The 14,677-nt window shown below is 39.7% G+C and overlaps 2 protein-coding genes across 9 annotated transcripts in view; both read left to right on the top strand.

Annotated features, from left to right (window-relative positions):
• Window positions 1-14,677, top strand: part of NQO2 (N-ribosyldihydronicotinamide:quinone dehydrogenase 2) — a 698,677-nt gene that overhangs the window by 66,305 nt on the left and 617,695 nt on the right. The gene's annotated exons all lie outside the window — the stretch shown is intronic.
• The window catches only part of RIPK1 (receptor interacting serine/threonine kinase 1), a 58,118-nt gene that overhangs the window by 38,107 nt on the left and 5,334 nt on the right, over window positions 1-14,677 (top strand). For all 8 annotated transcript variants that reach the window (XM_066377049.1, XM_066377048.1, XM_066377046.1 and 5 more), the window contains 3 exons: window positions 10,596-10,686; window positions 11,555-12,103; window positions 13,592-13,738. In XM_066377049.1, the coding sequence (XP_066233146.1) occupies window positions 10,596-10,686; window positions 11,555-12,103; window positions 13,592-13,738 (787 nt within the window). The remainder of the gene's footprint in view (window positions 1-10,595; window positions 10,687-11,554; window positions 12,104-13,591; window positions 13,739-14,677) is intronic.

Genomic DNA, 14,677 nt, shown 5'->3' with positions numbered 1-14,677 from the left:
AAATTAAGTGGTTTACTTGGGCTCTCTCTTGTTTGTTCATAGAGGCCTGAAGTGATATGAACTTCCCTCTATTACTGCTTTTGCTGCATCCCAGAGATTCTGATATGTCGTATTGTCATTTTCATTTGTCTGTATATATCTTTTGATCTCTGCGCTTATATCTTCTTTGACCCATTCATTTTTTAAAAGTATGTTGTTTAGTTTCCACATTTTTGTGGGGTTTTTTCCTCTTTTTTGCATTGGAATTCTAGTTTCAAGGCTTTATGATCAGAAAATATGCTTGGTACAATTTCGATTTTTCTGAATTTGCTGATGTTATTTTTGTGGCCCAACAAATGGTCAATTCTTGAGAATGATCCATGTACACTAGAGAAAAATGTATACTCTATCGCTTTGGGATGAAATGTCCTGTAGATGTCTATCATATCCAGGTGCTCTAGTGTTTCGTTTAAGGCCAATATATCTTTATTCATTTTCTGTTTGGATGAACGATCCAGAGCCGTCAGCGGTGTATTGCGGTCTCCAAGTATGATTGTATTTTTGTCAGTTTTTGTTTTTAGGTCAGTCAGTAGCTGTTTCATATACTTTGGTGCTCCTTGGTTTGGTGCATATATATTAAGAATTGTTATGTCTTCTTGATTCAGTGTCCCCTTAATCATTATGAAATGACCATTTTTGTCTCTCAGTACTTTTGCTGTCTTGTAGTCAGCATTATTAGATATGTGTATTGCTATACCTGCTTTTTTTTGGATGTTATTTGCTTAGAGTATTGCTTTCCAGCCTTTCACTTTGAATTTGTTTTTATCCTTGTTGATTAGATGTTTTTCTTGTAGGCAGCATACAGTTGGATTTTCTTTTTTAATCCATTCTGCTACTCTGTGTCTTTTTATTGGTGAGTTTAATCCATTTACATTCAGTGTAATTATTGACACTTGTGGGTTCCCTATTGCCATTTTTAAAATTGCTTTCTGTTAGTTTTGGATCTTGTTTGATTCTTCTATTTTGTTTTCTATCATTTGTTTTTTGGGGTTTTTTTTTTGTATTTTTCTGAAGTTAGAAACGGGGAGGCAGACAGACTCCCACATGCGCCCGACCAGGATCCAGCCAGCATGCCCACCAGGGGGCGATGCTCTGCCCATCTGGGGCGTTGCTCTGTTGCAACCAGAGCCATTCTAGCGGCTAAGGCATAGGCCATAGAGCCATCCTCAGCGCCCGGGCCAACTTTGCTCCAATGGAGCCTTGGCTGCAGGAGGGGAAGAGAGAGACAGAGAGGAAGGAGAGGGGGAGAGGTGGAGAAGTAGATGGGCACTTCTCCTGTGTGCCCTGGCCAGGAATCCAACCTCGGACTCCTGCACACCAGGCCAATGCTTTACCACTGAGCCAACCGGCCAGGGCCTATCATTGTTTTTTTTGGTTGTATTTCATACTTCTTTCCTCTGTTGCTACCTTTTTTAAGTCATGTGCTTTTGTGGTGGTTTTTTCAAGGGTGGTTACCATTGAGTAATGAAAAGGGTAACTACCATGTTCATTGTAGTACACTATCTCATGAGTGCTTCTGCACTCCATCATTCTTTGCTACTATTAATCTCCGTCCTCTCCACCCCCTTTTTTTTTGTTTTTGTTGTCACAGTTTAAATTTGGTTTTATTGTGTTCTTGGTGTAGCTTTTACTTGTGGTTTTGTTTTGTTTTCTTCTTTGTATCTGGTTGGAAAACCCCCTTTAGTATTTCCTGGAGTGGGGGTTTTCTGATGATAAATTCCCTCATCTTTTCTGTATCTGTGAATGTTTTTATTTCTCCTTCATATTTGAAGGATAGCTTTGATGGGTATAGTATTCTTGGTTGAAAGTTCCTCTCTTTTAGGACTTTAAATATTGGGGTCCACTCTCTTCTAGCTTATACAGATTCTGCTGAGAAATCTGATGATAATCTAATAGGCCTTCCTTTATATGTTGTATTCTTCTTTTTCCTGACTGCCTTGAGAATTTTTTCTTTGTCGTTGGTTTGTGCCAGTTTTATTATTATGTGCCTTGGAGTAGGTTTGTTGGGTTAAGAAAACTCGGTGTTCTGTTTGCTTCTTGAATTTGAGGCTTTAGTTCTTTCCACAGGCTTGGGAAGTTTTTATCTATTATTTGTTTGAATATGTTCTCCATTCCATTTTCTCTCTCTTCTCCCTCTGATATATCTATTATTTTTATGTTAGTCTTTTTGATGGAGTCAGACAGTTCCTATAGGGCTTTCTCATTTTTTAAAATTTTTGAGTCTCTTTCTTCTTCTCTCTGTTGTGCCTCAAGTTGCTTGTCTTCTATTTCACTAATCCTACCTTCTATCTCGCCTGTTCTGTTAGCTAAGCTTGTTACCTCATTTTTCAATTCATGAATTGAGTTTTTCATCTCTGTTTGATTTATTTTTATTGTTTCAATTTCCTTGGTAATATATTCTTTGTGTTCATTGAGTTGTTTTCTGAGCTCCCTAAATTGCCTTTCTGTGTTTTCTTGTATATCTCTGAATATTTTTAGGATTTCTATTTTAAATTCTCTGTCATTTAGCTCCAAGGTTTCCAATATATTAAATTTTTTCTCCATAGATTTTTCCTCATCTACCTGTGCTAAATCTCTGTCTTTTGTATCCATGGTATTTGATTTCCTCTTCTGTAATGGCATCTGAGGGTGGTTTTGTTGATAGCACTAATGAGAATTAATAAATAAAAAAAAGTAAAAAAAAGAAAAAAATGGAAAGAGAAAAAAAGATAATTTATTATTTCTCTCTTTTTTTCTTCTCCTCTTCCCTCCGCCTTGAGAAAATATTGTGATGAACTGTGAATTATATTGTGCTAAATGGAACAAAAACTACCTATAATGGAGGGCCTGAGTTGGGAGAAGTGATAAAGGGGCAAAAAATGAGTTAGGGACCCACAAAATGCCAAAAAAGGAAAAAATTTGGGTCAAGAATAAAAGGATTTGCTTGTAAGTGATGGTCGACTAAGAGATATAATGAGAGGGATAAGAGGGAAACAGGATAAAGGAAAAAAAAATACTATTGTATTAAATGGAGCAAAAACTAGGTAGAATGGAGAGCCGGGGTTGGGGGGAATGCTAATGAGTTAAAAAGTGAAGTCAAAAGCACCGAAAATGCCACAAAGAAAAAAAATTTTAGTCCCAAATAAAATAATTTGTTCGTGATTGAGAATGAGAGGGAAAGTAAAGGAGAACAGAAAAAACTAATAGGGAGAAAAAAGAAAAAGGAGAAAAGGAAAAGAAGAAAAAAGAACAAAAAGAGAGAGAGAGGGTTTTGGAGTGTAACCCTCATAGAGAGAAAGGAAGAAGAAAGAAAATGGGAGATGTAACACTTATGGGTAGTGTAGTTCAAGAGTTCAAGAAGGGGAAAGAATAAGACAGGCAGAGAATAAATGGACCAAGGTGGAAGAGAAAAAATAATAAAGACAAGAAGATGAAAGAAACAAAAAAAATGAAAAAAGTTATAATATCTCTGGATTTTTCTTGATTTTGAGAGGTTACCTTCTTGCTTTTTCTTTCCTCTCCCTCTTCCTGGTCAGTGACTCTGTACCCCAGGCTCTGCCCCTGTGGCACACTTAGGTAGCGATTTGCAGTTGATAAGTCTCTATGGCGATGTCATATATTAGGCTTCAGTCTCTTTGGTAGTCGAGGCTTGTTAGCATTTGCAGGCTCCAACAATGAGAGAGTCCATTTTCCCGGAGCCTCTCTCCTAGTCTCTCCTTCCTGAATTAGCAGCCTGATGATCCAGCTATGAGGTTGCCGCTGCCTCTGCCTAGAGAGTAAGAGGCTCAAAGAGCTGGCAAATCCCCACTCTATCCCCACTCAGCACAGGGCTCTGGGTAAGTCTCTCTCAGTCAGAGCCACCAGCGTAATCAGGCAGGGCTGGGAGCCAATTGCTCTCAAGGTGTCTTTCTATGAGCCTCCAGGCATGTCCAGTATGCCTCAGCACTCTGTGGGACCACTCTCCCCAGGTTTTTTTGCACTTTGTAGCCTGTTTTGGCTGGGAAGAAGATGCCCTAGTTGCTGCCTGCAGAACAGGATGTCTTAAAAGCTGCCAAATCCCTCTTTTTAACGTATAGCCCTGAGTATGAAAGCTCTGCCAATCAGAAGTTGCCCCCACCCCTACGTGCATAGCAAGAGGCATTCAAACATATCACGCCTCTTGTCTTAGGTCGCTGAACTGAGAGACATCTTGTCAGTTAGAGCCCCGTAGGTCAGTTGGGAGGTGAGCAGACTGTGGGTTAAGCTAATTTCAGCGATTGGATCCATAGCTCTGCTCCAGAGACAGACTGCAAGCTACTTGTGTGCCCCTCCCCCTAATGCTTTCATATTTTTTCTTCCCGGGGATGTTAGCTTGAATGGCTGGGTGAGGCGCCCCGCCGACCCAGAGAAGTTCGGGCGTAGGGAAGTTCGCTTTCACGCACTCCCCGCATGCCGCTGTTCAGGGTGCAGGGACCACACCGAGACTCTGGTCACAGCCCATGCAAAGGCCTCTGACTCTGCCCCTCTGTCCGGGAACTCAGATGCCCACTCCCGGGGTGCTAGGAGGAACCTCTTGCACACTGTCTGTGCTCGCCGACCAGGATATCGGGGCTAATGGCGACTTCTGCTCACCCATCTTTGCCGGGTCCGGCGCGGGCGTTAGCTCACGTTGGCCGAGTCGCCGCAGGCACACTCTTTCCTTGGCTTGGACGTCTGTGCCGCAGCCTGGCTCCTCCACACCCTTAGCCCTCTATCTCAGTTCCAAGTGAAAGCAGCCCTTGCACAGGTTAGTGAGGAAGGCAGAGTGTTTCTTTCTCCGTCTTATTTCCTACAGGGTTGATTATATATTTAGTCAATTTTTTGCTCAATCATACCTTCATTTTCAGTGTATGGGACTTCCAGACGCTCCAAGGATACATTTTTCTGTCTCTGGTTGAAGAACTTGTTGAAATTTTGGGGAGATTTATTAGTAGCGCTCCTCATGGCTCCGTTTCTCTGACATCACTCTAAACCAGTGGTTCTCAACCTTTCTAATGCCGTGACCCCGCAATACAGTTCCTCATGTTTTGGTGACCCCAAACCAAAAAACAATTTTGGTGGCTACTTCATAACTGTAATTTTGCTACAGTTATGATTCGGAATGTAAATACCTGATATGCATTATGTATTTTTCGATGGCTTTAGGTGACCCCGCTGGGGTCGCGACCCACAGGTTGAGAACCGCTGCTCTAAACTTACATGTTTTCCAAAAGAATACTTACTAGTAAAATATAGTCATTTATATATATATATAAAAAGCTGAAAATAAATTTGGCAAGCATTCATCTAGAGAAGATAGCAAAATAAACCTGGAGCAAATACAAAGCAGTAAACAATAAGAGAAGAACATAATATAGATAACAGCTAATAGGGGATCAAAAAAGTTAAATATTGGTACTTTGAAAAGGCTAATAAAATCAATTAATTAAGACTGGTCAAGGAAAACAGAAAGAAGCTGAAATAATGAATAAGAAGGCATCGCTACAGCTCCTGTAGACATCAAAGTGGTATTAAGAGAATATTGTGAATAATTTTTTTTGCTAATTAATTTTTAAACTTAGATAAAATGGACAAATTTGTAGAAGAAAGTATAATTTAGCAAAACTGATTCAGATAGAGTTAGAAAACCTGAATATTCCACCTGACCAGGCGGTGGCGCAGTGGATAGAGCATCGGACTGGGATGCGGAGGACCCAGGTTCAGAGACCCCAAGGTCGCCAGCTTGAGCGCGGGCTTATCTGGTTTGAGCAAAGCTCACCAGCTTGGACCCAAGGTTGCTGGCTCAAATAAGGGGTTACTTGGTCTGCTGTAGCCCCACTGTGAAGGCACATATGAGAAAGCAATCAATGAACAACTAAGGTGCCGCAACGAAAAACTGATGATCGATGCTTCTCATCTCTCTCCGTTCCTGTCTGTCTGTTCCTATCTATCCCTCTCTCTGACTCTAACTCTGTCTCTGTAAAAAAAAACAAAACAAAAAAAAAACCCTGAATATTCCTATAACCATTAAAAAGATGGAGTCAGTGATGAAAATTCTTCCCACAAAAAAAATTCCACAACCAGGCCCTGACTGGTTGTCTCAGTGAATAGAGCTTTGGTCTGGTGTATGGACATTCCAGGTTTGATTTTCAGGGTCAGGGCACACAAGAGAAGTGACCATATGCTTCTCTCTCCTTTCTCTCCCTCTTCCCTGCCCCCCCCCCAGCCAATGACTTGATTGTTTCCAGCTTTAGGCCTGGGCACTGAGGATAGCTCAGTTGGTTGGAGCATCAGTTTCAGGCGCTAAAAATAGCTTGGTTGGTTTGAGCATCGTCCCCAGATGGTCTGTGTGGTGGATCCCAGCCAGGTCACATGTGGGAGTCTGTTTTACTATTTTCCCTTCTCTCACTTAAAAAAAATAAAATAAAAAGTAAAGAAAATTCCACAACCAGATAGCTTCATCAGTTACTTCCACCAAATATTCAATGAATAAATTATTACAATCTTTTTAAAGCTTGTCCTGATAATAGAAGAGAGGAGGCTCTCCCAGACTCATTTTATGAGACTAGCATATCTTTTTATTCCCATACTTGAAAAAAAAAGATACAAGAAAGAAAAACTACAGACTTATCTCAATATAGATGTGAAAATACTGAATAAAATATGACAAAATGAATCCATCAATGGACAATAAAGTTTGGAAGATAGACGGCCTCACAAACAGAGAAAAGCAAAATGAATTGATTATAATTTTTCATCCATTAGGCCAACATTTTTGAAAGATTGGTAATATCAAATGTTGGTGAAAATGCGTAATAACAGGCATCCCCATTGCAGTACTGATTGAGAGTGTGAGTTTGTGAAGTTTATTGAGAAAAGAAGCATCTACCAGTCTTTCACAAGCACATAACTTTTACAGCAATTCTATTCTTAGTCTATCCTACTCACATGTATGCTCCAAGATTAAGTCCGTTACACCTTAGTTGAGAGTAAAAAAATTGGAAACAAACCAAATAGTTCATAAATAGATATACTAAATTATGATTCATTGAAACTACAGAATATATAGACATCTAAAAGATGTAGACATTAACATACAATGATTCAGAAAGATTGTCAAGCCTTGTTAGCAAAAAAATAAGTTAAAACAATAGAGTATGATCCTTTTGATCTTACATATACACCCTCTGGAATTTATATGTGTATTTCCAGAATATATAGGCAAATACCTAGAGAGAATGAAAGAATGAACAACATACTCTGAATAAGGATCACCTCTAGGTAATGAAGGTAGGAGGGATTGGAAGAAACAACTTTAAAGTGTTGTTCTGTGTGATTCTGTACAATCTGTGTCTTTAGAAAGGAATTTGTACTTATATATTCTGTATAATAAAAAAATTGTAAAAAGAAAACAAGTACTTTTATAAATTAAAACAACATAAAAATGCTTATCATGTTAAATAGAAAGCAATATCCTCTGTCAGTCTCCCCCAAATGACTCATATGTTCATTCAGTGAATATTTTTGACCACCTTCCTCTATGTAGCTCGCAGTCTGTTAGGAGCAAAATATAAATATGACTAGAAAAAAAAAACTTGAAGAAAATGCCAAAATGTTTTTTTCTTTGAGTGAATGTGCAATATATAAGTTTCTTTTTAAATATAATTCCCTACATTTTCTGTAATGAGTATTACTTTTATAGGGAAAAAATTCTTTTTTATTTTGAGAAGATACATAATATAAAATATGCTGTCTTAACCATTCTTAAGAATACAATTCAGTGGCATTAAGTATTATACATGCACAGTGTTGTGCAACCATCACCAGTATCCATTTCCTTTTTTTTTTTCATACCAAACAGAAACTTTATACCCATTAAACAAAACCTCCACATTTCTTTTTCTCCCCAGCCTCTGATAACCTCTATTCCAATTTCTGTCTCTACAAATTTGCCTATCCTAAGTACCTCATAGAGAGGGACTCACACAACATTTGTCTTTTTGTGTCTCATGTATTCACTTAGCATAGCAATTTTCAACCATGGTGCTGTGGCACACCAGTATGCCACAAGAATTTTTTTTTTTATTCTCCACAAAAAATTTTAAAATGCAATACCTGAGTATTTAGTTGGGCCACTGACCTCTTTTCCATTAAACCAGTGGTAGTCAACCTGGTCTCTACCGCCCACTAGTGGGCATTCCAGCTTTCATGGTGGGTGGTAGCGGAGCAACCAAAGTATAAATAAAAAGATAGATTTAACTATAGCAAGTTGTTTTATAAAGATTTATTCTGCCAAACTTAGCAAAAATCCAACATAAAGTACTTGGTAATTATTATATGCTTTAACTTGCTGTAACTCTGCTTTATAAATTTTATAAAGTAAAGTTACTTCCCTACTTTATAAATCACCATTACTGTGGAACTGGTGGGTGGTTAGAAAATTTACTACTAACAGAGATACAAAAGTGGGTGGTAGGTATAAAAAGGTTGACTACCCCTGCATTAGACTGTCAAATTAAAAAAAATATGACATCAGCCAACACAACAATAGCCATCTGGTGTGAAAGAATCAACATACCTTTTTTTTTTTATCAAGATCAGCAAAAGACATATTTTTTTGTGTGCCACAGAATTTTACTTATTAGTTTATGTGAGCCATAAAATGAAAAAGGTTGAAAATCACTAACTTAGCATAATGTCTTCAAGGTCCACATAGCCTGTATCAGAACTCAATTCCTCTTTGAGGCTGAATAATACTCCATTGTATGTACACATTACAATTTGATCATTCATCTATTGATGGATTCTGGGGTTTTCATCTTCTATCTGTCATATGTACCTAGGAGTAGAGCTACTAGGTTCTGTAATTGTATATTTAACTCTTTGAGGAATGATCAAACTTTTCCACAATGGCTGCACTGTTTTACATTCCCACCAGCAGTGCACAGGGGTTCCAGTTTTTCTATGTTCTCACCAATACTTTTAATTTTCTGGGTTTTGGTTTTATGTTATGTTTTAAAATGGTCGTTCTAATGAGTGTGAAGTGGTATATATCTCATGACAGATTTGTTTTGTATTTCCCTAATGACTAATGAAGTTTGGCATCTTTTTTGTACGTATTGACCATTTGTATATCTTCTTTGGAAGAATGTCTATTTAAACCCTTTTCCCATTTTTGCATTGAGTTGATTTTTTAGTTGTTGTTGAATTGTAGGAATTCTTTATATAATCTGGATATTCATCCTTTATCAGATATATATGATTTGCAAATATTTTTTTTCCTGTTGTCTTTTCACTGTCTTGATAATGTCCTTTGATAAGCACCGAAGGTGCTAATTTTGATGTAGACCAGTTTATCTATTTTTATTTTGTTGCCCATGCTTTTAGTGTCATATCTAAGAAATTACTGTCAAATCCAGTGTCTTGATGCTTTTCTCCTATTTTTTTTCTAATATACTGCTTACAAAATTTAGGGGATATTTCAAATTGAATATAAAGCAATAAAGAAAAGCATTTGATTTTTTTTTATTATTAAACAAGAACATCAGAAAAGCAAATGACAAGTCAAAGAAAATTGTTCAGTTATGCAAATGAGATGCAAAACCAACTTTTATTTCATTGGTGAAAGTGCACTATACAAAAGGCTGAAAGTACTGGAGAATCTGCACGTTCCTTGATCCCCTAATTTTTTGAGCAGTGTAGTTATATAATGTTAGCTCTTATGCTTAGGTTTTTGATCCATTTTGAGTTAATTTTTATATATGTTTAAGGGTAAGGATCTTACTTCATTCTTTTATATGTGAATATTCAGTGTTCCCCCAATGAATGGTCTTGGCACCCTTGTCCACAATAAATTGACCATATATGTAAAGGGATATTTCTGGGTTCTTCATGTGTCTTCTTGGACTGTTTGTCCTTAGGCCAATACCACACAGTTTTGATTACTGTACCTTTGTAGTGAGGTTTTTTGTTTGTTTGTTTTTTGGGGTTTTTTTTGTCTTTTTCTGAATCTGGAAATGGGGAGGCAGTCAGACAGACTCCTGCACGCGCCCAACCGGGATCCACCCGGCATGCCCACCAGGGGGCGATGCTCTGCCCATCTGGGGCGTCGCTCTGCTGCAATAAGAGCCATTCTAGCGCCTGAGGCAGAGGCCACAGAGCCATCCTGAGTGCCCAGGCCAACTTTGCTCCAATGGAGCCTTGGCTGTGGGAGGGGAAGAGAGAGACAGAGAGGAAGGAGAGGGGGAGGGGTGGAGAAGCAGATGGGCATTTCTCCTGTGTGCCCTGGCCGAGAATCGAACCCGGGACTCTCGCACGCCAAGCCGACGCTCTACCACTGAGCCAACCGGCTAGGGTCTGTAGTGAGTTTTGAAACCAGAAAATGTAAATACTCTTAACTTTGTTCTTCTTTTTAAAGATTATTTTGGCTATTGGGGCAAAACATTTATTTTTATTTATTTTTTTGATATTGATTGTTTGTAGCTATGTGAAATTTCTCCCTTCTGAAATTTTGTAATAATTTCCTGCAACTGACTGTCTTCTGCTATCTACTAAAATATGTGTTTTACTCTTTGTTATAGAACAAGTGTCCTGAACAAAGTGAACTTGTGAAAAGAATGCAGTCTCTCCAAATGGATTGTGTAGCAATACCTCCAAGCAGGTCAAATTCAGGTAACTTATACTCTGATCAAAAAGCTGCCTGTTAACTTATTCGCCCATTCATGCAATCAACTCTCTAAAATACTGTTCGCAACCAAGTGAGAAACAGAAGAAGCTATAAAATGTAACATCTGCCTTAAAGGAATTTATATATATTCGGAATCAAGGTACATATATTCTAAATGTTAAGTAGCATTGAGTTCACCAAAATCATAAAGTTTCTGAAATGCAAGAGTCCAATATGTCTGATAGGGAGAAAGTGATAGTTCAGGAAAAGGAAGGGGGCATGTGAGGGAGCAAAGTCCTTGAGAAGGTGAGAGATGACTAGACTCGGAGTACAAGCAGAGTGGTTGGTCTAAGGTTCAAGCAAGGATACTATTTTTCCCTCACAACAAAAGGGAAGACAGAGTACAGGATTTTGAATCAACTTATTAGCTATCTATTCAGGGACCAATCACTAAACCTCTTAAACTTTATCCATCAAATCATGGTCATTGCCCTGCTCATACAGAGTGTTTAAAGAGTGGAAGAATCCCTGGAAAGTGATTAGCACAGAGCGACTACTCCTAGTTTCCAACCCTAGTTACCAACCAAGGAGACAATTGCCTTCTCTGCTGCAACACAATCCCTTTCTTCCTTGGTCATTCCTGTGACACCGCTTTTCTGTCGCTTGGTATACTTTCCTTAGTGCTCTCTCACTGCTACACAGGGGCCCCTACTGGTTACATGTAAAAGAAGAGGACTATCTAAAAAACGCTTTTCACTTGTTCTCAAAGTTTTCAGTGTTACTCTGAGCTACAGATTCATTTTGGGGCTCAGGCTTCATTTTACTTTGTAGTATGTGACGGAACTTTCTCCAGTGTCCATCATTTTTTCTCAGCCACAGAACAGCCCAGTTCCCTGCATAGTTCCCAGGGACTCGGGATGGGTCCCGTGGAGGAGTCCTGGTTCGCCCCCTCTGCAGAGCACCAGCAGGAGCAGAATGAGCTCACCCTGCAGAGTAAACTCCAGGAGGAGGCCAACTACCATCTTTTTGGATGTCGCATGGACAAGCAAACAAAACGGCCTGCGCAGAGTGTCGCTTACAGCAGAGAAGAGGAGAGGAGACGGCGGGTCTCCCATGACCCTTTTGCACAGCCAAGGTCTTATGAGGCTGTTCAGAACCCAGGGGTCAAAGGCCTGGCTTCTTCCAGTGCAGCCAGTCATGGTAATGCAGTCCACCAACCAGATGGACTGACCAGCCCACCCCAAATGCTCGTCTGGAACAATGGATTGTATGATCTGCATAGTTATCCGGGAACAGTAGGTGCCGGAGTTTGGTATGGGATAAATCCCAACCATATGCCAAGCCAACATAAAACTCCAGTGCCTGAGACCAACCTACTGGGAAACACACCCACAATTCCATTCATCTCCCTGACATCAAGAGGTAAACAGGCCTTTCAGTCCAACCTTATCTTTTTTTTCCTCTGAAAATAAAACAGCTGTCGTAGACTATAAGGTAACCAAAGGCAAGTTGTTCAGTCCTCAGCTGCCAGATGGAACTTGCCACCATGGAGTAGTCTCCATCAGACCACTCGGCCTGGGCATATTTCAGTTTGGGTAGGATTTGGTGCATCTGCCTACAAGTGTTGGTTTATAGGTTTTTGTAACTAGTAGGCGTCTTTCATTCTCACCTGAATCACAGCACTCCTATTATACCCAATCTCTGATGCAAGTATCTTTTACTTGCTTGCTGTTTTTTGAAGGTAAGAAATAAGTTTTGGATATTTTTACTTATCTTCCATAGTCCAAAGACTACCATTTGTGATGAAAACCACATTGTCAGGTTACCATCACCATCATCCATTTCTAGAACTTTTTATCTTCCCAAACTGAAACACTATACTTGTCAAACAATAAGTTTGATAAGTCCCCATTCTTCTCTCTCCTCCCTGCCCCTGGCAACCAACCTTATACTTTCTGTCTGTGAATTTAATTACTGTAGGTACCTCATATCAGTGAAATCCTACAGTATTTATCCTTACTTTACTTAGCACAATGTCCTAAAGGTTCATCCATGTTGTAGCATGTGTTAGAATTTCCTTCCTTTTTAAGGCTGAGTAATATTCCATTGTGTGTGTATACCATATTTTGTGTATCTTTTCATCTACTGAGGGACACTAGAATGGCTTTCACTTTTTAGCTGTTTTGAATAATGCCGCAAGGGGGTATAAATACCTGTTTGAGAATCTGCTTTCAATTCTTTGGGGTATATACTCAGAAGTGGAATTGCTGGATCATATTGTAATTTTATTTTTAAGTTTTGGAGGAACTGTCATACTATTTTCCACAGTGGCAGCACCATTTTTTATTCCCACCACTAGTGCACAAGGGTTCCAGTTTCTCCATATCTTGTCAATACTTGTTATTTTCTGTTTTTATAATAGTTGCCGGCCCTGGTCAGTTGGTTCAGTGGATAGAGCGTCAGCCCAGCGTGCGGACGTTCGGGTTCGATCCCCGGTCAGGGCACACATGAGAAGTGACCATCTGCTTCTCTCCTCCTTCGTCTCCCCCTCTCCTTCTTCCCCTCCTGCAGCCAGTGGCTCAGTTGGTCTGAGCATCAGCCCCGGGCACTGAGGATAGCTCGATTGGAGCATCAGCCCCAGATGGGGGTTGCGGGTGGATCCTGGTCAGTGTGCATGTGGAGTCTGTCTCTCTATATCCCTTCCTCTCACTTAAAAAATAATAATAATAGTTGCCATCTTAATGGATGTGAGGTGGTTCAGCCACATTTTAAAAAGAAAACCTTAGAGGGTGGCACAGAATAAATAAATTAACTTAAACATTTGGAGTAAAGCCTTGCCCCTTACTGTGTTATATTTCTCATCATATTTCCAACTTCGGTGTACTTATCTGTGTATTTATCTCTATTCAGATGAGTCTGCAAAATGTTGCATATCCAACAGTACTGGCATTCAGATTGGAGACCATAATTATATGGAGATTGGTATGAGCTCGCCATCACTGGACAGCACGCACATGAACTTGAAAGAGCCATATTCTAAGTATCTAGAAATCTTTGGTAAGATGCCCTTTAAGGACCCATTGTCTAGTAACCTTGAGCTTACTTGTGGAAAAGGATATAGTGGAATCCTAAAACTTGTCTGATTATTCTCTTTGAAAGTTGTCCCATCTTTCCTCTTAAAATCTCTGAGCAATTTCTGTATAATTTCTTTGTAGTTTATTTATGTTTAATATGGGGGAAATTACAATATTGAATTCATGGATTATTGTGAAAGTTAAATGAGTCAATATGTATAAAGAGCTTAGAGGCCCTGGCCAGTTGGCTCAGTGGTAAAGCATTGACCTGGCATGTGGATGTACCGGGCTCGATTCCCAGTCAGAGCCACACAGGGGAAGTGACCATCTGCTTCTTCAGCCTTTTTCCTCCCTCTTCTCTCTCTTGCTCTCTCTCCATTTTCCCCTTCTGCAGCCATGGCTCAATTGGTTTGAGCAAGTTGGCCCAGGTGCTGAGGATGGCTCCAATGGAACCTCTGCCTCAGGCGCTAAAAATAGCTAGGTTGTGGAGCAACAGAACCTGATGGACCCAGAGCATCACCCAGGAGGGGGCTTGTCAGGTGGATCCTGGTCAGGGCACATGCAGGAGTCTGTCTCTCTATCTCCCCTCCTCTCACTTAAAAAAAAGAGCTTAGAACACTGCGTGGAACATAGTAAGATCTATAAAAGTGTTATCATCATTAATATTACTACTCAGACCTGGAAGAGATAACTCCTTCAGGTCTCCATCAAAAAGAATTTTGAAATTCTTGGGACACTGTGTAAGCTATGGGACACGATGCCCTCAACATCACCTCCATAATTAAAATGAGGAATTCCTCTTACAGGGTTCCACTATGCAGGCTCATCACATTAAATCCCAAAACACAACCTGGGAAAAGCAGTCATGGGCCAAAACAATGTGATTTAAGGACCCAACTTCTTGCCTAACCATAGGATTGGC

Source organism: Saccopteryx leptura, chromosome 3, assembly GCF_036850995.1.
Source record: "Saccopteryx leptura isolate mSacLep1 chromosome 3, mSacLep1_pri_phased_curated, whole genome shotgun sequence".
Lineage (NCBI taxonomy): Eukaryota > Metazoa > Chordata > Mammalia > Chiroptera > Emballonuridae > Saccopteryx > Saccopteryx leptura.
Note: the sequence above shows the minus strand (reverse complement) of the source record. Positions and strands in the feature narration are given on the sequence as shown.